The sequence below is a fragment of the Camelus bactrianus genome, chromosome 15 (genome assembly GCF_048773025.1).
Source record: "Camelus bactrianus isolate YW-2024 breed Bactrian camel chromosome 15, ASM4877302v1, whole genome shotgun sequence".
Classification (NCBI taxonomy): domain Eukaryota; kingdom Metazoa; phylum Chordata; class Mammalia; order Artiodactyla; family Camelidae; genus Camelus; species Camelus bactrianus.
Genome location: NC_133553.1, coordinates 48,161,992 through 48,185,362, shown reverse-complemented (window position 1 = coordinate 48,185,362; position 23,371 = coordinate 48,161,992). Strand labels below are relative to the sequence as shown.

At 41.8% G+C, this 23,371-nt stretch overlaps 1 protein-coding gene across 1 annotated transcript in view; it reads left to right on the top strand.

The window, feature by feature from the left end:
* The window catches only part of LHCGR (luteinizing hormone/choriogonadotropin receptor), a 60,480-nt gene that overhangs the window by 7,047 nt on the left and 30,062 nt on the right, over positions 1-23,371 (top strand). Inside the window, exons 2-6 of the mRNA XM_010967774.3 lie at positions 10,394-10,465; positions 12,414-12,488; positions 15,508-15,582; positions 17,595-17,669; positions 17,758-17,835. Coding sequence (XP_010966076.3) covers positions 10,394-10,465; positions 12,414-12,488; positions 15,508-15,582; positions 17,595-17,669; positions 17,758-17,835 — 375 coding nt within the window. The remainder of the gene's footprint in view (positions 1-10,393; positions 10,466-12,413; positions 12,489-15,507; positions 15,583-17,594; positions 17,670-17,757; positions 17,836-23,371) is intronic.

The following is a 23,371-nucleotide window of genomic DNA, read 5'->3' as shown; positions in this document are numbered from 1 at the left end:
AGCATACCTGAGTTCTAGCACCAAGTCTCCTTTCCCTAATGTGCACTGTGGGCTCAGGACAGGGATAAACCTCTGTGCTGTGTGTTAAAGGGGTGTGATGATTCTTGCCCCTGAGTGGGGCGGACTGTGGCAAAGATAAATGAGACAGCAGAACCAAAAGTACTCAGACGTGAAAGGTTTCGCGTAACTACCAAGTATTATTGTTACAATCTGATGATGCAGAGAAGACTGAAAAACCTACAGCCCATATATGAGGTTGAACATTAAATATCTATCAACCAAGGGGCAAGCCTGATGGAATAGTTTTGTTTCTGTTAATTAGAGAAAATGACCCACTAGGTCTTTTCAACCTGGAAGGTAAAGAAGTTAGAACCCCAAAGCAGCACAGCTCGTTACTGCCTGGAGTGTGATGTCCCAGGCTGAGCTGCCTCCCAAACACACCACCTAACAGCTGATAATACGCTGCTCCCTATCATTCAGTTGAGTCAGCCCTGTCTGCCCAGGTAGAGCATCAAGCCTATTCTGGGTCCTTTCCCCATTCCCCATCCCTAAGCCTCAGGTTGGACACATAGAAAACCTTCAGGTCAGACTTGCTGACCACTCAGGAACTATACACTGAAATGTACAGGACAACGTGCAGGATCCAAAGACACCGCCCATGCCCTCCAAGAGCTTACAGCCTTCCAGCCACAGGAGAGGAGAGGACTAGTTCTCAGATGGCGGCAGGGAAATACAGACAGTGATAAAAGCCATATGAAGGTTATAAGCAAAGTCCACTGTTTAAAGGAGGGAGCTCTCCCTTCGAGCCAGAGTAACCAAGATACTTTGGTGGAGGGATTATTTGAGCCATAGTTCTTTAAGCCTCACTTTATACAGGGGCAGGCAGGCTAACATGGTTATCCCATAAGCTCAGTCCTGGCCTTTGACACCAGCTACTAGGGAATCACTATTCAAAGCCTTCTGCTCTCTCCCTGACCACCAGGCACATGCCCTGTTTGCCTTATGGATCATCAATGGAACAGTGAGATACTTCCCCCTAGAAACCTCGGGTGGGACTCTGATTAAGGCTTTTCTCATTTTGCAAGCACCACAAAGCAATTCAGACAAATTGAATCATACAAGATTAACTTAATTTAAGAATGAGAGCAAGAACCGGAGAGAATTTGGCATTTTAGCAGCAAGAGGTCAGGGGCCCTCTAGATTCCACCTTTATAATCAGTCAGCTCCAAAGACTACTGTCTGTTGTAAGTTTTAAATTCCCAAGAGGCAGAATCTGATGGCCCCACACTCCACCCCTGACACAGGAACACAGGAGCCCAGTCAATGAGATGCTTCCACCCAGCTGCAACCAGCAATGAGATGCCTCCAGAGAAGGGGCATTTTTGAACAAGGCAACCACATCAGTTGGTGTCTACCAGAGCTGAAGAGTTAGCGAAAAGTGAAGGCACACATGCCAGTAATTTCAGGCACTTCAAACTCATTCCATCAAATTAATTAAAAGTATGTGGTATATCAGTTGCAATCAGCTGTAACAGGCTTACTTTTTTTAAAAAGTGTCTGAAAACAGAAGCTTATAATGAAAGAGCTTCCTGAAGCATATCTGCAGTGTCACCTCCCTGACAACATAATATTCTCTTCTTCTAAAAAATATTTTTAAGAAATCATTATAGATGATACCAACATTCCCTGGGGAGAATTCAACATGTAGTTTTATTTACCAGAGTTATTTTTGTCATGTAATCTTACTGCTAGAAGAAGAATTCTAGTTTAGGGGGTAAAGACTGGGTTACTTTGCTTCGTGTCTTTAGAAAACTTTAAATGGGTTTTGAGTAAGGGCTTGGATATGTTTACCATTTTCCTCTGAGGCTTTATATTTTTAATTTAGTTGCTGCATAAATGACTCGGAAAATCCATTATCCAGGGAATCTTCTTGAAAATCTTGGTTCACATTATAATTCATAAGCGCCTCAAAGCTTCTTGGGGGCTCCAGAAAGGCTGTCTTGGAGAAGAGTCACTCAAATTGCACTTTCCAATGGGAGAGTTCCAGAGGACTGAATTTTTTTTAAATCAGTAAGCAAATGATAACTCTGAAGAGTGGCTCAATAGAGTTGAAATATTTAATGGAAGGTTGTTCTTTATCATTTCTTTAAAAGGCTATCAGGCAAGGTCTGTAAGAGGTACTGAACCCCAAAGAAAGGTACCAAGTGGGAATGCTCACCCTCCCTCTCAGTTGTCCTACGTATAATTAGCAGAGAGTCAAGAGTTGGAGAAGTCACAGGCATTTTAAGGGTTACCTTGACACACAGAAGAATCCATTCCAAAGTACTGAATCCACCCTACCCCATTCCCCAAACTACCACCCCAGGAAGTAGATTTGTCATTAGGCATAGCTGGGGTAGCTCAAATCCTTCCTGTGAAGCAGCTGTGAATTAGAAGTACCTAATGAGCTCGAATCTTGTGCTAGATGCTGTATTAATAATACGTACACATTTTCTTATTTAATCTTAAAAATCTCTGTGGTGGTTGGTACCATCATCACTATACATACGTGGAATCTGGCTCCAGAGTATGTACTCTTCACTGTCCCACTCTGTTGCCTCCAGAGAGAAAGCACATGCAATTAATTGGTGGTGAAGACACACTCTGTACAGTATATAGCGCCTGAGACAGACTTTTAGTCAAGGGGAGAATCTGACCAGCAGAGAAGGGTGGATGGGCCATGTGTGTATTTTACACTTACAATGCATCTCAATCTGCACTGGACATATTTCAAGCACTCAATGGCCATATGTGGCTAGTGGCTATCTTTTTGGACAGCACAAGTTTAGCATATTGGCTACACGAAGGGAAGAGAGGTAACAGGACTCGCAAATGAAGCTTGAGCCTTTATTTGGGGGGCCTGGAATACAAGGCTCAGACATTTGTAGATAAGTAGACAGGTCAAGAGGAGGCATAGCAGAAATCTGAGTAGAAGAATGATGTGGTGGGAATTGTCAGGAAGATTAATCTAGACTGGGCAGAGGAAGTCCAGAACAGGGTGAGAGGAAACCAATTTGGAGAATATGAAGTGGTTGAGGTGGAGACAAGAATGGCCAGGTGGCAGTGGAAACGGACTAAAGGGCTTGGAAACAAGAGAGAGTGTGAAGGCAGAATCCACCGGAGACTGGGAGTTCAATGGTGGAACAGAGGAAACATTTATACAAGGTACTTGGTAAATTCTCAAAAGATAGTGCAGAAAAAAACTAGGTAATCATGAGTGCTGAGGAGAGAAAGAAGAAGCACTCTGGTAGGCTCTGAAGCTTCGTGGGAGAACAGGAATTTAAGGTACATCTTTGAAGTTAAAGACTGTAAGCATACGCCCTCAAGAAGCTGATGGCTCTATCAGAAGGCGAGATTTTCACAGGAGAACCAGAGGATTGTGTAGTAGGGTGTAACAGCAAACCTCCAAAGGAACACTATTGACGTGGACTAATGTAGGACATAGACCTGTACCAGGAATGGAGTGACCTGTGTTCTAGTCCAGATCTGCTGCTTAAATGCCGCGTGGTTTCAGGAAAGTATTTCACTTTTCCTAACTTAAGATTCTTCATCTGTAAAGTGAGGGGTTAGACCAAACCACTTGCAAGCAGCCCTTTCACTCTGATTCCTTGAGTCTAATACTGTATAAGTGCTTAAAGGAGTAGTCAAACATCAATCAAAACCACCTGGCTGTATTCTTAAGGAATGCTCCAGAATGTACTTTACATATTGGATCTCCATCTATACTGACTTCATATTTCAGTTAACACTGACATTTCAGCTCCCTCCAGGTAAATGCTGAAGACAAGAGGCCAAGAAATGAAGACATACCCAATAATGAAATTACCACATAAATCAATGCATTTGAAAGCACAAAGATTTAAAATCACTTGTAAAGGGGAAAGATATTTTTATTTCATTCCAAGATGAATGGAATATTATATTTATTTTATTATATTTACTGAGCTGCTTTGGGAAAAAAACACAGGAATTCTTAAGTCTCTGTTCAATAAAGAATAAGGTCTTATGTAAGGATGAAAAAACATTAACATTCTTTTAAATTTAAATAATTTAAATAACATTCTTTTAAAATTAAATAAATTTAAATAATGTTTCCCCCTCCCATTTCTATGAATTCATTAGGTAAAAAATCTTTGACCATCCCTGGCTTCTGTCTTTTTCCCTCCCTCTGATTTTGTAGTGCTTTAAAATTCAGGGTGTGTAGCTTTAGCAATAAACAAACCATCTGTGAAAGATAGATGGATGTTTGTAGCTTTCTTAAACCGATAATATGGATGGCTTTTCTAAACAATTAAAGGGAAGTGAATAAAAATATTTCACTCTGCCATGCTGGGCAGGAGAGGTAAAGGCAAGGTAAGCAAAGATCCCACCCAGGCTTTGAAGACTCCAGACTGGTGCTGTATTTCTTCCCTGGCTTTTTTCTTCCAGCCGTGCTCAGCCTGTGGGCTTCAGAATGTGGTCCTGCTTGGAAACCATCTGTGCACACCAAGCTCTAAAAACCCAAGGTGAGGTAGGGGAACCTACAGTTGTAATTGGCTTCTGCGATACCTGTCTTTAAAAGTAGAATGTGTCAAACTGTATTTTCCATTCACCTAGGGAGTTTGCTATTTAAAGGAACCTTTCATCAAATCCTCCTGTAGAACAAAGAACCGTTTGATAATGCAAATATCTCCCAATGGATAGGTTTTTACAAGCAAGGATTTCTAAACCTTGGGTTTCCTTGAAGGGGAACACAGAGCCCTCCTGACCTGGAAACTCTCCAGCTAACATTATTTTGAGGGTACATTAGCAACCCAGTAAGCTAGACAAACTGGCTTCTCCCAGGGTCACCTGTGTTATTAAACTTAGAAGAAAAATAGAAGAAGAGGGGCCCAAGCCCCAACCTTGAGACTCAGGAGACATTAGAAACAATGAAGGAGGACCTGATAATGCAGCATATCATCTTCTTCAAGGTGACTGAGTTTATCTGAATGCTATTTGCTTATCTATGGCTGGGCTCTGACAGAAGGTGAGCTCATGGCTGGCAACAGGAGTTGGCTGAGAAGGGGACTGAGTCAGGGGCCCAGGTGAAAGGGTTGATGGGAAACGCTCTGAAAGCGGGATAGCCTTTCTGGTTAGTCCTACCTTGAGGCAAAAGGTTAGGCCTTTATTCTACGCACTGACCAGTAATTGGATGCGAGCTGCCCAGGGGAGAAGACCTGATGTTGAGTAAGGTGGCAATCTTAGACTGAGGATAATTCCAGGAGAGCAACTCAGCTGAGAGCTTCAGTTGCCAACTCTCCCAGTAGCCAGAGGAATGAGTACCCCAGACCTAAATCATGATTTTGGCAGCCCACAACAGCATCCACTAGAGGAACTAACCCAACTACATTGGGTAGCCCCAACACAGGGCCCCTATCTGTGCTGGGGGCCCAGTTTGAAAGTCAGAACCCAGCAGTTGAGAGATACTGCATTGATCCTAACCAGATAGCAACTAGGAACTGTTCTGGGTCAGCAGTGTCTTCTAAGAGGCAAAAATACAGGGGTCAGGATCTGGTGATTGATGACAAGAAGGCAGGGCAGGGGCTCCCCTCCTACATGGACTCTGGGGAGACCAGGCAGGCTGCAGGATAAGGAATCAAGGCAAAATTGAGTACCAATATATGGGGGGGGGGGGGCGTGTAAGTCAAGGTACTGCAGGTGCATCCCTACCCTCTGATTATTGTTGAGTTTAGTGGAGACAATGCAGAAAGACACCGGACTTCACCAGGTCATGACCAATCACAAGATCCCAGGACTAGGGTGAGTCCTTACTTCCAATCCTAAGGAGTAGAGACTGCTTTTACGTCAACTTCAACCCATAAGCAGAAGGTCTAGGGGATTTGCTGATGGGATTCTTGAGTTGATGGGAGTTTCCAGAAGTGTTGAAACTAGGGCAGCCTTTGTCATCCAGTCTAAGTGTTTGTTTGAACATCTCTGGCAAAGGCACCTGGGTAAGGTGGACATCGCCGTAATTCAGGTATCACTTGTGTTGTATCATACATTAATTTAAAAATCAAAGTTTAAAACTGTATAAAGTTCTGTAAAATGTAATAAATATAAGCAGCTGCATGGTTCCACACCGTGTACTTCCACAGCCATCTTGCTCACTATTCAAGAGGCAGAGAGAACTCTCCACCCTGCAAGTTCAACTTCACATTTGCCCAGTAACCTTGGTTCTTTATCACCCATCCGAGATGCATCGTTAGGTGGTGCCACCCTCTCGGGCTGAGACAGGAAAGGCTCTGCCCCTCCTTGAGTTTTCTTTGCTTCATGCATAGCTTTCATTCCCTTTGTTGACCCTGGACTGTCCTTGCCTTTGGCTCCCTTTCCCCCAGTCCTCCTTGGCTTCTGCTCGTTATTAAATGATACTGACTAGACCTTTCCATAAGAATCCTGAAGTTCACAAAATTCTAGGAATACATTGTAGTCCTAACTTTTTATAAAAAAAAAAAAAAAGAAGAAGAAAGGAAGGAAGAAAAGGAAGGATGGAGAGAAGGGAAGGCAAGAGGAACTCAATATATCAAAATAAAACCTTTTTCTTTTTCACTTGTTTCTCAGGTACAGAGAGTTAAGTTGATCATATGTCTTCCTTCAAGTAACATTATCATTAAGCCATTCAAAGTCCTCTCTGGTTTTAGTTATTTATTTTATCCCCTTCTCCAACTTCCTTCAGCTCATCATAGGCAATCATCCTGAGGTATATTTACAGTTTTCTAATGTCTAATGTTTGGTATGCATGTATTTAAATTCTACAAATAGTATTGTATATATATCATTAATTTCTTACTTGTTTCTCTTAGATCTAAGATTCTAAGATCCACACATGTTGCTCTGCATGCCTTAGACTCTTGCTTCTAACTGCTGATCTATTAGGCAAGTGTGCACTGTCCACATTTTACCACTCCCTCACTCACTAGTGGACACTCAGGTCCACTCCAACACCCCCTGATGCCATAATACTGTGAAGAAAATCCTTGTGCAAGTCCCCTTAAGTATCAGTGTGAGAATCCTCTGAGATGTATACAGGAGTAGAATTGCAGGGTTATTGAGACAACGGTTCACAATGCTAAAAGTTTCTGGCTTCATGGCAAAAATCATAGAAGCATCCATCAGAGAAGGGATTACCATCCAAGGGAGTAAAGTCAAATAGTTATCAACAAATCATGGGCCAAATGAACAAACATTTAAATACAGAAAACAGACACTTGAACACTTAGGAGCTGCTGACAATTGAAGCCGAATCAGAAAGGAAGACATGACATCTCTAAAAATATAAGTCAGTGGGAAAAACAGGTTGGGATTCATAGAACCACATTCTCCACATCATTTCATGAGAATATTTCTGTTGAGAAAAGCTCGGGGCGCCTGCCTCACCTCACCTCACCTCACCTCACCTCACCTCACTCCCCATTCTCTGACCACCCCCACTAGCCCCTCTTCCTTGCCCCAGTCACATCCACATAGCAGCCTCTTGTTCGCTCAATGGCTCTTTTAAGGTGGGGACTCTATCTTCACTCTCATCACCGCTGCCTTTCCTGTGCTGTGGCCTCAACATCAACTCTGCAAAATTTCATCTTGCACCAGGGCTGATCTGCAGTCACGGAGGATGGCCAGGGCATGATCTACGGCTCCTCTCACTTCTATCCAACCTTTGCTCCTCATCCCTCATCCCTAAAAAAAAATCAATAAAAAACGCAGGCAACCTCCCTGGTCAAATCTGAGCCAAATTGCTCTCCTGGGAGCCACACTGTGCTCCCTTTTGGGGCAGGAGACTGCCTGCTGAGATGCTCCAGCTTCAGGGCTCCATTTGCATGAATAAACAGCTCTGAAGGGTTCAGTGAAAGCTTTTAGGTAAACACTCTCCAAAATATGTTCTGCACTGCATTAGCCCCAGCAATAAAGATTCTGGAATCAGAATTTGGCTGTCAGTTTTATTGATGTTGCATGGGGTATAGTAGAATACAGCTTTCTCTTCCGAAAATTTATTGACTTGGCAGTGCAGAGGGCAATAAAACTGTGTTTTTAATCAGTAAGCCAAGCAGACATGATTCCAGAAGAAATATAGGAAGCAAACATGCCATCAGAAGATTTCTCCCCCTACTGTCCCTGTTCTTCTCGGATGCTCCATTAAATAAGTTTGGGTGTTGAACACTGTGCTTGGTAGGACTTTCTTAAAAAACAAAATCAGAGGACCAAGTTTGGATTACTTGTTCTAGGTTGTACCATCTCTAAGAGACTATTGAGGGTGAAAGCATTATTCTGAAGTGAAATTTCTTTGCATTAGCCCCTAGAGAGGAACTGCTGGGAAGCTTCTTTGCAGAAGGAATAGTGAGAGTGTGACATGCCTCCTCTCAAGCGAAGCAAGGTCCCAATGCCTGTCCTTTCACCTTTCTCACTGAGAGAGAGTGGGTGACCTGGTATATATCCAAAGGAAATGAAATCACTATCTCTTAACAGATATCTGCATCCTGTGTTCACTGCAGCATTATTCATAATAGCCAGGATATGGAAACAACCTAAATGTCCTTTGACAGATGAATGGATAAAGAAAATGTGGTGGATATATACACAATGGAATATTTTTCAGACATAAAAAGAAGGAAATCTTGCCATTTTCAACAACATGGATGAAACTGGAGGGCATTATGCTAAGTGAAATAAGCCAGACAGAGAAAAACAAATACTAATAGTATCACATTTATATGTGGAATGTAGAAGAAAAAAAGAAAGCCAATTTCATAGAAATAGAGAATAAAATGGTGGTTGCCAGGAGCTTGGGGGGAAGGGGGAAATGGGGAGATATAGGTCAAAGGGTACAAACCTTCAGTTGTAAGAAGAATAATTTCTAAGGATCGAACGTACAGCCTGATGACTATAGTTAAGAACACGGTATTGCACATTTGAAAATTGCTGAGTAGATCCTGTCAATTATCCCTCAATAAAGTCAGAGAAAAAAGAAAAGGGAGAAAGCGGGTTGGGAATCACAGATTTTAGCCCAATGTTGCACAGCAGGAAGAATATCTGGATTCCGCCTGCTGGGTCATGTTACCTTGTTCTGGTGACTGAATCTCTTGTGGTCCAGTTTCTTCTGCTATGAAAGAGAAATCCCCACCTCACACCATTGTTGAGTGGATAAAATAAGGGTATAGTGGGGTGCGCATAATTCACACAGCACGTTACACCAGTGGCAAGTCCCTCCTGGGACTGTAAGACACCTCACTGCCTGGGATCTGCTCGTCATGGCGGAGATGTCCTCTCCTAGCAGCTAAGGCAGGCTGTACAGCACACACACGTGAAAAGAAGGCAGCATCTCCCACCACTCTTCTCCATGTTCCTGATGGTCACTTCCCTCCTGAGATGTCCTGCTCCCCTGCCCTCCTCTCTTCCAGTCCATGGGCCAAATCCTCCAGTCACAGCAGATGCTTGATGAATATTGGTTGATGGTTCATCTCTGCCTTGCTGGTGCTTTCTCCTGAGTTACCTTAACCCTAGGTTCCTTTGGCACTCACACGTCATCCTATTGTGGTTTTGCTATCACTGAGTAAGCACTCTTTTCTCACCTTTTATGTAATGCAAAATTTGAGAACACTTAGATTGTTCCTCTGGATATAAGTGAGTGCCTGAAGGAATCTCTATAGATGTTCCCCCAAAATGGCATGAGATGCCCATTTGATTTAACCACAGGAACAAAGTGGTCTGGTTGGGATAATATTAAAATAGGCTGCCTGGGGAAGATGGACGAGGCCAAAGTGGGAGCATGTTCTTAGTGAGTCTTCCCTTCTCCAGCCTGCCTGGTTTTCAGTTGTATTTTCACCATCCATTTCTCCACTCTACCCAAGATAGCTTCTTTCTATCCTCCAAACAAGCCTATAAGGCCAGCCTAGAACTATGCCTTAACTGTTAACTTGGTGCCAAGCCCTATTATTTATACAGGTTATTTTGATTAATCATCATAACAACCCTGTGAAACAGGAATTATTATTTCAATTTTATAGATGAAGAAACTGAAACAGAGGGCTTAAATAACACACTCAGGGTCCTACAGCCAAGTAGTGGGAAAGTGGGGATTTGAACCTGGGTGTGTCTGATCCCGAAGTTCACAGTCTTAACTACAAAATTACACATTCTTCGCTAAAGATCAAGAATAAGTCATGCCACATCTCTCTATTGATACAAGTTAGAATTTTCAACTTGAATCCAGTTGTTGGGTATTCTATAGTCACACACACACATACACACACACACACACACACACACACACAATTTTATTCATGAACTTAAAAGGCACCCAATCTTAATCTTAAATTCTTGGCTTTCCATTTTTCTTTTCTAGATCACTCACCTATCTCCCTATCAAAGTAATCCCATCTCAAGCTTTCAGAGGACTTAATGAGGTCATAAAAATGTAAGTAAGATACTGCATATCAAAAGACATTTATAATTGGAATAAATTTTTTTTTCTCGGAGAACACATAGTTGAAAAGGGATAAGTTTTCTAGGAGAGAAACTGTGTTTAGAAAACCCTTATATTTTTTATCTTTACAAATAATATCCAGGGACCTTTGAAGAAAAGGTATGATTTTCAAGAGTCATTAAAATCCAGATAATTAACCTTGCTTCAGTGAACTGAATGCATTTTGATAGATGATGATAAACTACTCAAGTAGAAAAGAAGATAGATTCCAATCATAAAAATTCTCCCTCTGCTAGAGCAGATATTCCCTCATGTCACATTTTTAGATAACACCCACATAGAAGAAAATGTGTTGAAAGTTTATTGTGCATCAGAAGATTATCTTTGTATCTAAAATATGAGTATGACAAAAACAAAGTATTTATAGCCATATTGATAAAAGGCATTTATCAAAAGCAGCCTGAGAATGCAATGTGATCTCATATTTGTGTTGGATGTAACTTCAATCCTGTGTCCCTGGGTCGGCTTCTAGGGCACAAGATCCCATACACGGAAAGAGAACTTTTGAAGGAGTCCAATATTCCAGCATTTTCCCCAATGTTAGTCTGGCTCAAAGGACCTCAGAGGCCATTTAGTTCCCAGAGAGTATCTCTGATCTTAGTAATCCTCTGGGCTTTGGAAGCAGATCTGCATCTCTACAGAAGATGCTACCCCATCAGTCCTAGCCCCTTGGGGAATATCTGATTGCTCTTTAGGGTGTTGTCGAGCAATGAGGATATTAAAAAATAATTCCTTAAGAATAAGTACATATTATAGGAAATTCACTGCAGGTTACAGAAATTTCAGTTTGCTTGAGCCTAACCCTTACTCTTCTCTCAAGTTTAAATGTTGAGTTTTGATAACTTACAATGCATTAAGACTTCTTAGAGAGAAGTACAGCCACAGTTAAATCAGCAAACCATTAGGTAGGAATAAGATGAATCAGCCCAGGAACTATCCATCACTGTGCTACTCATAAAAGACTTTAACTGCCTTAGGCTCAGCCTTTCTATGGGCTAAAGCTCTCATCAAGTCTGAAGCCTTCAGTGAATGTTAACCTTAGAATTCAAGCTGGCAGCAAATGGTAGCTTATGTTGGGATTTTAAGGTAACACTGACATTACCTACATGCTTGAGGGTGGTATATGGCAAAGCTGGTTCCTTTACTTTTGTGTCCTTTTAAAAAAAAAATCTATTCACTCATTTATCTATTCATTCATCCATACCCTCTGTGCCAGGCTATATGAAGCCACCAGAGATTCAGAAATGAACAGGATCTACTCCTGGTCCTCAGTTTGTTAACACAGTTAGGAAAACGGTCAGGTAAATAGACAGTTACAACCCAAGAAGGACACTGCATGCAGGAGTCAACCACTTCACAACTACCTCAGAACTGGATTTGGGGAAAGGGGTAAAGAGTTAAGAAATAATGAGCTCTAACCCAAGTTAAAACCTCACTAGAGGGATGGCGCCAGGAACACAGACATTCTGATCCTAGTTCTGAATCTTCCTGTAAGCACTATTTGCCTCCCTTAGAGCTTTTATTTCCAAAGCTGGAAAACAAGGGCATCTGACAAGATTTTTCCCAAAGGGCATATCCATCTAACAATCGGTGACTCTGAGTCATAGATAAGGAAAAACCCTGTCACATCACCAAGGAATACTGAAACTTGCATTTCAACTGCATCTGGGTTGCATGTGCCCAAAAGTGCTCCTAAAGCAGGCGGTGTGAACACTTTATAATGTGAGGACAACTTAAGGCATTCCTATTCTTTTTTAAAAGGACACACTGGAGTCCCCAGTTGTTGGGTCATGCACACAGCTTATTATCATGCGGACACAGTCATTTCTTTCATGTTTCTTCTTTTTTTTTTTTTTTTTTTTTTTCCTCTCTCCCCTAGTGAAATCTCTCAGAGTGATTCCCTGGAAAAGATAGAAGCTAATGCCTTTGACAGCCTCCTCAATTTGTCTGAAATGTAAGCACCAGCTAACAGATAGTTTATTGCTGTACACTATTACCCTCGCTGGCTGGAGCCCACTCAGTATTTGTATTCAAGCATCCACTGCTAGGAATCCAAGAGGAAAAGACTACAGCAATTACTAGGTCTGGGCAGGCACTAATTTCTCTCACTGCAGTGGCCTGAAGGTTGCCATGGTGACAACTGCTTCTCCCTGGGAGCTGTATAAACTCTGAAACATCACAACACAAAGTTGGAAATTAAAATTGACATTGTGGAGTCCTGCCAGGTAGCTCCCACTTTATGGAAGGGAGGGTATAGAGTACTTGGGGTAGTGGGAAAATTTGGAAAGGAGCTTAGAAATCATGAATTCACTGGTGACTGCTTGGGCATATTCATCTATTTAGTAAATGGTTCTTGGAAACCTGCCATGTAAAAGAGTTTGGCATGTGTATGTTGGATTTGTTGTTGGTATTGTGATGTTTTAGAATTAATTCTTAAAAATAACTCTTTCCAAATTATCATTTTCCTCTAATTTACAAAAACAAAAAAAAGATGGGAGAAGACTGGCTCTATTTAGTTTTCAGATGATGAACCTGTGGCCCAAAGCGGTTAACTGACTTGCCTGATGTCACAAAACAAGTTAGTGCCAGAGTTGGGACTAGAAGTCAGGTCACAGGACTCCTAAACCAGGTTTCTTACTGTTGCCTTGCTTGGCCCCAACCTGAGCTTCCACAAATTTCATCTACATGGGAGTTCTGAAAGTTAAGGAAGGGGGAAGGATGTTAGCAACAAATAGATTTTGAGCACTTGTGTTTGGTCTTTATTTCCTCCAGGTTGTGCCATTTAATCCTCACAGCTGTCCTGCAAAGTGGGGTAATTATCCCTTTTGTTCAGGGGAAGGAATGGAGGCTCAGGGTGGTCAGTAATTTGACCGAAGTGGCATCTTGGACAATGGCAGGGCTGGAATTCAACCTCGGCCAGTCTTCCTTCAAAGCTTATGCATTTTCCACTGTACCACAAGGCCTCCCTATGAATGGTTCAGTTGGCAATTATCTAAAGAGAATAATTAATTCATAAGTATGTGGGCACACATGTCCACCCAAGGGTCAAGTGCTACTGAAACACATAGGAGGGAAAATATAAATCTCCCCCAAGACATGACAGTGTAGCCAGGGAGGTAAGACTAACTCATCAATTATGGGAAACCCAAAATAATGAGTATTTAAGTGCAAAAGGTATAGTCTGGACTTGGCTGTGATGTAGAATTTCATGGGGGTGGGGAGTGATGGGAAGGTCATTATCACTATAGATGACAGTCCTATCCCAGACCTGGAAATCTGCAAACCTACAGTTTTAACAGATTTCCCAAGAGAAGTTGAAACAGAACAGCTTAAGATAAATAAAACTGCTCAGGATGCAAAGCAATATTGATTAATAGATAAAGTAACAATTTATTGATACAGAAAGAAAAATGAAGTGCTCCAAGGGAAAGTTTATGGACTTTACCCAAGGAAGGCCCTGAGACTAGAATGTTTGCTCCCCACAAGCTCTCTTTGCTTTGTTCACAGTGGTATCCCCAGCACCTGGAACAATGCCTGACACACACAGGTGCTCAATAAATGTTGAATGAACGAATGGATGGATGAGTGGTCTAAGGCCAGACCCACAAGGATTCCTAAGAAGTTAAAGTTCCTTTCATCCTATCTACATAATGCCTTACACAGTCTGTGATTGCTTGGCTCAGGTACCATAAAAATAATCACAACAAAATGTCATTCACCTCTAAAGAATCAAAGGGACAAAAAAGATGGAAATAGGCACCAATGGTGGGTAACTAGAGTAAGGCAGAACACCCACCAGACTTGGAGTCAGAAAAACTGGGTTCACCTCCAAGTTCCACTACTTCTTAGCTCTGTGACTCCAAGACAAATCATCCAACTTCCTGATTTCATCAACTCTAATAATCATTGTTAACACTGGTGGAGGCTTTACTGTGAACCAGACAGGCACATTTACTCCTCAAAAACTGTCCTATGAGGAGACCATGCTTTAAGTGACGTATCCAAGGTCATACAATTAGTACAATCAGCATGTAAAACCAAACTGATTCCAGAGCCTGTCCACCTAACCAATACACTGTATTTTCTCTACAGAACAAGACTAATTATCATTTCCTTGGGTGGTTGTTACATGGCTTCACAAAAGCCAAAGGCATTTACTGGCCTTTTGTTAACTCCAAAGTAGACAGGACCTGTAAATGTGGCTGCTTCTCAAGGGATCGAAGTCACTGGGGAACTCGGGAGAAGGGCAGTAACACCACTGCGGTACCATGGCTGTAAGTCCATACTTTGCAAAGCCTTGCCTTGTACATTATCCCAACCTATTCTATTACTCAGTACCTACCAACCTGTGAAGTAGGAAGAGGGTTATTATTATGCCAATTTTACAGAAGGGAACACTAGCTCAGGGATGTTAGGAGGTGAGGCATCATCACACAACAAATTATCTATAGCATGGGCATAAAATCCCCCAAATCCAAGCCCTTGGACTCTGGCCTGGGAGTTTCCAAAGACTGAGTGCCCATCTGGATAACTGGTCAGTATGGCTGCCAGCTCAATATGAAGACCAGTTTGCTTACAAGGGAAAGAAGCCAATTTGCTCACTTCTCCTGGGAGTGGGATCTCCCATCACCCTCAGGGTGCTGCTCCATGGCAGGTAGAGACCTACCTGGCCAGGAGCCCTGGATGTTGGTGCTTCTTCTAGAGGTACAAGGGAGTTTGGAACAGGCCCCCAGCTATGATGCTTTCACCTGTCTCAACAAGAAGTTGAGAGCAGAACCTGGCAATAACCAACTGGCTCTCACCATTCTGTTTCCATCCCCAGGGTCTCAGGAGTGACTCTCAAGCACAGGAAAATCACTTGATTTTGCTGATGCCATTTTCAGCCAGCATCTTCTGGTAACCATAGTCTTCTGAATTCCAAACAAAACATATCTATTAAACAGCTGCCTGTTTTTTTCCATTTCTCTTTGCAGACTGATCCAGAATACCAAAAACTTGGTATACATTGAGCCTGGAGCATTTACAAATCTCCCCCGGTTAAAATACTTGTGAGGAATTTTCCTTTTTTAAGCAACTGGGGAGGAGAATGTGGGCATCTGATGAAAACCTAAATAATTAGAAGGTTGGGAAGAATTTCTAAACCGTATACTTAGCCTTATTTGCATGTCTGTCTTCAGCCTTCTGATTAAAACTTAATCACCATTTCTTATTAGCCACCATGCTGGGTACTTTCAAATATACCTAAGTGGTTCCCAATGCTTTCTCTGTCCCAAACATCCAAAAAGACTATCACCCCTGTACAGTGATTTTCAAAGTGATGGTGGTAATGGGGTGGGGAGGTCAGGACACTCGAAAAAGGGTAAATCGAAATCTCTAAGGTGAGGTGGTGATGTAGACTGAGCACAGGTGAAAGTTAGAGAAGCAATTCTGATCTGACCCCTCTCCCTGGTTGAGAATTACTCATCTCCTTTCTTTCATGTGTTCATTTATTCATTAAGTAAAAACTTTTTAAGTATTGCCTTGAGATAGGCGCTATGCCATATAAATGAAATCATTATTTTCTATTTCCCATTAAATCTTATTAAGTCCACTAGTCAGAATTGTATGTTGAGTACCACTGTAGCCCAGCAGATTCACTGCCTTGCCAACAAAACCAGAATTTCTGAAACTTGATACAACCTATACATTTATCCCTATGGACCTTCTCACATATCAAGTAACCACTTATTCACCCAGAAAAAAATTAACATTGAACCCTCTAACATAGATGTCCTTTCTCTCTTCTTCTTGATAAATTAAATTCCACAAAAATCTCCAGAGGATGCAAAGTCCACAATTCCTACCACCATTTAAAAAAAATTAAAAAGTAAGTAGGGGCAGACATCTCCCCAGTGTTCCACATCATGTAAGCAGTCCTGCCTGGGGCACTGGTGTAGCTCCTTCGGCTGCTCTGATGCTGGAGAACGATTCCTAACCCAGGTGTTCTGCTTTTCTGGACCTCCAACGGGTCTACAGGACACATAAGCATCTACAACATCAACCACTTTGGAAAAACCCAGAGTCAAGTTTGACCACTGTGGCCCCTTGTTATCTAAGAATCACCATCTTTATTGAATAGCATTTTCACTCCAGAAAAGTGGTATTTCTCCGACCGCAGTACACACTGCAGCCCAAGCCCACATAGCCTTTACCCGCCACAGACAGGGCAAGGATCCTGTGAGATCTGGAGTATCGGGTAAGGAGGAGGCCAGAGAGAGCCAAAAGAGAAACCTGACTTCTTTTCGTTGTTACCAGAGTGCCGGGCAGTTCATTTCAGTTGTCCAGAGTCCATGACTGGTGAATTTAAAATTTGGCCAGGGGAGATCCAGATGTCTGGACCCTGCTCAAGGAGTCCCGTTTTTCTGTAATAAAATATCCTTTCATTTACTCTATCGCTGAAGCCTCTCTCTTCTTTGAAGGCTAAATAAAAGATGGGAGGAAAGGAAGAGGTGTCTTGAGTAGCTCCAATAACCAAAAGAATGTTGATCTCAGTGAGATACAAGGGAGAACTCCCTGAATCGCGAGGAAGCTAAGTAAAGGGAGATTTTTAATCACGAGGGATAGGGATTTCTCATACAGAGATTAATCCTCCTGAAGTGTTGGAGTTCAAACCTGTTCTAAAGTAAGGGATGCTTTCAAGAACCATCAAGAGCATGGGATCAACTACCAAAAGGAAATGGAATGCAGTACAACAGGAAAAAGCAATTGATGCAACAGGAAAAGACAGGCTGGAAATAGAAACATAAATGGAAAAAGCCTAAAAGTTTGGTCTCAGCCCCTCGATCTCTAAATAGGAGTCATTAGAGCAACTTCTCCCACAGTGTTAGGGGCTTTGAAATTCTGATGACCTTCAACAGCTAAAAGTGTTACTGATAAAGCCAAACTCCAGGGTTTTGAATTTAATGTGAAAAGAATATTGGCAAAGTGCTTTTCTACTGTTTTTTTTTAGATTTATTTTATACCTTACTAACTATCACTTTTACTCATTGTGCCTACATCCCCACCCTGCCCCAAATCGCAGAAGCATCTGTAACACAGGCATCCGAAAGCTTCCAGATGTTACGAAGATCTTCTCCTTGGAATTTAATTTCATTCTGTAAGTACCAGACTGATTGCTATGCATAACACTTTCCTATTTGCAGCTAAAATTTGGAAAGTAAATATTTCTCGTTTCATTCCTCAAGGGAAATTTGTGATAACTTACACATTACCACCGTACCAGGAAATGCTTTTCAAGGGATGAATAACGAGTCCGTAACACTGTGAGTAAGCCTGCATATTCAGGCTCTGCCATACAGCCCCTGCTATTCTCACTTCTAGCTTGAGGTGAGCCCTTTCTCGTCTTTTACCATGTTCCTACTCGCCGGTGACATCCTTTTTGACCTAAAATGCCAAGGGTTAAAGGAGTTGTGTGGGACAGCTGCTGGGTCGTATGTTCATATGACAGCCAGCCAACCCATTAAGTTTAAAATTAATCAAATGGGCCCTGAGGATTTACAGTGACCCAATTTCCAACTGATGAAATTGTTCACTACATCAGTGGACTGCTTTGAAGCTGAGAAGAGACAGCCTGGAGGGGAGTGGCTGTCTTGGTTAAGAGAGAGCACAGAAATTTCAAGTTTCAACTGAAAAGAATTCGGGAGGATATTCTCCAAGTAGGTAGAGTAGTTGGTCAACGGACCCTGCTCACTCTCTCGCTCTCTCATTTTTCACCTTCCCCTTGGAACCTGCTCACTTTATTTCTGAAGCAACGTCATCTACGCCCATTCCCTACATCCTTTAACACTTGAAAATAATGTCTCTTTATCTGCCAATTACCCATCAGGTTACCAGGCTCACAGGCCTATCCCTTTCATGTTCTTTCCTAAGGACTTGTTATGTAAAGTATGGTCCATGGACAAGCTATTACAGCATCTTCTGAGAGCTGGTCAGAAATGCAGACTCTCAGGCTCATCCCAGATCCACCAACTTAGAAACTGCATTTTCATAAGATTCCAAGCGATCACATGCCCATTAAAGTTCAAGGGGCATCATATTAAGATAACCTAACTCATTCTCTTCACTGTCCACCTGCTTGACTTCCTTCCTTCTGGGATCCCTGCTATCTTCACATGGGGCACCCTCCTTTGCCCCACCATTCAGAGGCAACGTCCTGGGTACCATGTCTCATTTATATCCAAAGCTCAGTGACTCATCTTCAATTCTGCTCCCCACATCCACATCCCTCTACCTTGTTCTGCTTTGGTTACAGCCCATGGCAGGATTGTGATGAGGCAATAAATGAGCTTAAATGCCCTTAACGAAAGAGAGAACATGCATTAGATGACCCTGAAATGAGGAAGTGGTCATGAAGCAAAAGAAGAGACCAGCTCACAGAGGACTTCTTTTATATAATGGATTCTAGAAATTGGTATCAATGGTGAACTGCATTTGCAATAGTACTTTTACCTTGTGGACGTATAATTCAATACATATAATTGTCATGTGACAAAGCTGTAGCCAATGTAGCCCTGATTCAGAGCATTACAATCAAAAGAATATAGAGCAGCAACCAAAAATAATTTCAAAATAACTCGTATTCTTAACTTGCAAATCTTGAACACCAAAAAAGGATACTTGATCTAGAAAACCTTCTCGAATACCCAAGTCTCTCAACTCCTCCACTTCCGTCACGTACTATAGCTCTTCCAGCTGTTTATAAAGTGTTTCTGACTCACCATTGCATATGGATTTGGAACTACTCACTCATCATGTCCCCTGTCAGAAACAGGGCACTTATAGAGCAAGCACTGAGTGGGGAGGTACTGCACACCTTAGGATTTGTGGTCTTTCCATGTCTTTATTGAGGACACAAAAGACATATAAGATCCATGTCTTTCAGAAGCTTGTAATCTCAATGGGAGAAAACATGACATAATGAAAGAATAATACAAGCCAACAGACATTCACCATGAGAGTGTGTGGTACACAGAAATGAGAAGTCTTGGAGAAGTCCTCTTGGGCTAAAGAAGTCAAAGAGGCTGGATGGAGGAGCTGAGACTTGAGTTAGACCTTGGAGATCATTAACATTTGTATGAGTAAAGGTGATAATGGCAGCAAATATTTATACAGCCCTTATTAAATGCCTCTGCTGCTTTTCAGTACTTTTTTTTTTAAACTCATTTAAGTCTCACAGCAACCCGATGACGTAGGGACCATCAGCTCCATTTTTAGATGAGGAAACCAAGGCACTGAGAAGTTAAGTAATTTACTCAAGGTCAAGATTTAGACCCAGATGGTCTTCACTCCAGAGTCATGGTCTTAACCATCATGTGGTACCACATACTGAGAAAAGGGGACTAAGTATTCCAAGTGAACATAAGCGAAAGCATGGCTGTGGGAAGGAGGAAAACAGGATGAGGCATATGCATTGGGAGTAAACATCTTGCTTAAAAAATGAGAAATATGTTTAGATAAATGACAAGGGGGAGGAGATTGCAGAGGGTCTTGAATGCAGGGAAAAGGGGATAAAGGCTTAGAAGTAACTCAAAAAAACGTATTAAAGAAAAACCACTCAGTAGAGTAGTCTTTATTTAGAGATCACAAATACCCAAGACTCCCTTCAATTTTGACCTAAATCTAACAATAATCAGGAACCAATAGGTACCCCTCCCAGGTAAATGGACTGTGATGGGAGTGGAGTGGAACAGGACTGAATGAGCAGACAATGTGGAAGAAGATTAATAGGCAAATGAAAGTTGAGATAACCCACTGGGGGCTATGAGCTCATAAGAGGGGGCCACCTTACCAAACCCAAGGAGCAACCAAAGATTTGTTCTTACACATCATGTTTTAGCATCTGTACACAAGCACCGCACACTGTTTCTATTAGGGGCCATTAACTTGCATTAGTTATGGTTTTAAGAAGAATAGTGCCTACCAGCAGGGTGGACTTGCCCCACCGCTGAAGTTAATGAAAAGTGCAGCTCCATTGCTCCTAGAGAGCCTGTGGGGGCGTTATGTGTCCATCCCCCTCCCCACTCACGGCTCTTCCTCTGGAGAAGAGTGATTAGTCATTGCTTGGCCCTTGTTCTCAGCTGAATGGGCCCTTCTGGAAGTGAAGGAGCGCCCCGCTGTAGGAGGGTATTACATTTAAAGAGGAAAGCTTTATTTCCTCAGCTATAAAGTTCAACTCTTTAATTAGAAAATAATGAAAGCAAGCCTCCTCTTCTCATTATTAGCAGTGCTTGAGATTTAGCTTTTGTGGAACCTTTCCTGCCCTCCCCCCACCCAGACCTTTACCAACTGTGAGCTCATTTAATGAAAACAAAACACTTGACTTGATGCTGGAGAAGCTCAGTGGGGCTAATGCTAAAACTATGCATTATGCTCTTATGTCTCTTTATAGCCACTTTGGCTTTTCATTAGATCTCCTCAAGAGGCTACCGTTTTTTTTTTTTAACATTTTTTTTTTGAGTAATAGTCAGTTCACAATGTTGTATCAAATTCCAGTGTAGAGCACAATTTTTCAGTTATACATGACATACATATATTCATTGTCACATTCTTTTTCGCTGTGAGCTACCACAAGATCTTGTATATATTTCCCCGTGCTATATAGTATAACCTTGTTTATCTAGTCTACATATGCCTGTCAGTATCTACAAATTTCAAACTCCCAGTCTGTCCCTTCTCACCCCCCGCCCCCTTGGCAACCACAAGTTTGTATTCTATGTCTATGAGTCTGTTTCTGTTTTGTATTTATTTATTTATTTATTAGATTCCACATATGAGCGATCTCATATGGTATTTTTTTTTTCTCTTTCTGGCTTACTTCACTTAGAATGACATTCTCCAGGGACATCCATGTTGCTGCAAATGGCATTATGTTGTCATTTTTATGGCTGAATAGTATTCCATTGTATAAACATATCACACCTTCTTTATCCAGTCACCTGTTGATGGACATTTAGGCTGTTTCCATGTCTTGGCTATTGTAAATAGTGCTGCTATGAACATTGGGGTGCAGGTTCAAGAGGCTACCTTGAAATGTGCCCCGAGTGTGCAGGATTTGGCCGCACCACCTTTAAAATATTCTAGATGACTGGTCATACCAGTCTCAAAAGGGAGACAACCTGATTCCCATCTGAACTACACACACAGAAGGAAAGGGCACAGCAATTAATTCTCCCAGACCCTTCCGAGAAGGGATGCCTGGCAAAGGATGACAAGCGTCCAGGCTATACCTGTGATGAGCCATAGTAGAGAGACTGCTGGGCACTGACGTAGAAAACCTGGGTTCTAGTCCTGGCTCTGAGTCTAACCGGGCTTAGTCCAGCCCCCCAACCTCAACATGTCTCTATCTCTGTCTATCCAATGGGATTATTAATACCTCCTTGTGCAAATTCAATTCAGTTATATAGTGTCAACTACACTGTACCACCACAATTAAAAACTAATAATATTCAGCAAGCCAGTTGTTTTAGACTATCCCCAAAACATCCTGTCTCATCATCTTTTTTTTTTTTAATGGAGGTACTGGGGGTTGAATCCAGGACATCGTGCATGCCAAGCATGTGCTCTACCACTGAGCTATACCCACCCTGCTCATCATCTGTTTTTAAATATTTTCAATTTTTAAAATTTTCAACTGACAAATGGAATTACTTTCCATTTGTCTTTCCACAGACAAATGGTAGGAACAGCACTATGAACACTCCTATACACTTGAACTAGTTTCACCTACTATTAACAGCCTACCACCACCCTTCACCACCATCTCTGTATGTGTTGGTATATACAGCTCAGTTCCTTTTTGCCAAACCATCCAAAAGAAGTTTACAGGCATCATGATACTTCATACCTCCGTACTTCGGCATGCATCTCCCTAAAACAGAAACTTTCTACATAACTACAACACCATTAACCTAAAAAAAATCATGAATTTAATGATATCATCCAACCTACAGTCTATATCCAAGTGAAATTGTCTTTTATAGATTTTTTTTAACTCAGAATTCAACCAAAGTTTATACTTTGCATTTTTGCTGTTATGTCCTTTAGTTCTCCCAACCTCACCTCCCATCCCCACCTACTGAGAACTGGCCCCCTGCCTTCCTCTGTTCTATGTGACACTAATTCCTTTGAAGGGCCCAGATCAGTTGTCCAGACTCATCTGACTTTACTGTCATGATTAGATTCAGGTCAACATTTCCACAAGAACACTGCAAAGGGGAAGTTATATGCATCAAACCAGGAGGCACATAATGCCATGCTGTGCCACTTCTTGGCCATTTGGTTAAGGTGATGACTGCCACACCTCTTCACTCTAAGGGCACATTCTTCCCTTTGTCATAAATAAGTAAACAATGGTGGAATACTTTGAGTTCGCGTGAACCTAGTAGGCCAACGACCTTTCCTCCAGTAGTTTCCGCATCCGTTCATTATTCAGTTACTACAGAGAGTTCCAAAATGGTAGTTTTATATGTATCATTCCTCTACATTTATCAGCCAGCACTCTTCTGTAAAAATGAGGTTTCCTTTTTTTCTCTCGTGCTGTCTCTCTCTTTTTAAGTATCACTATGAAATACGAAGTTTTCAAAAATTATATTCAATATATTATACTCCATTGCTGTCATTATTCTTTTGGATGCCTGTCACCTTTTTATTATTGCATATGGTAAGTTGACATGAAATTGGCTGTGGTGGAGGGAAACATAAAAACTCAGTACTGCTGAAAGGCAAGAGGCATGCTCGTATCAGGGAGAGGGATCTCAGGCTGTAGAGACTGGGAGCCCCACAGCAATGGGCAACTTCTAA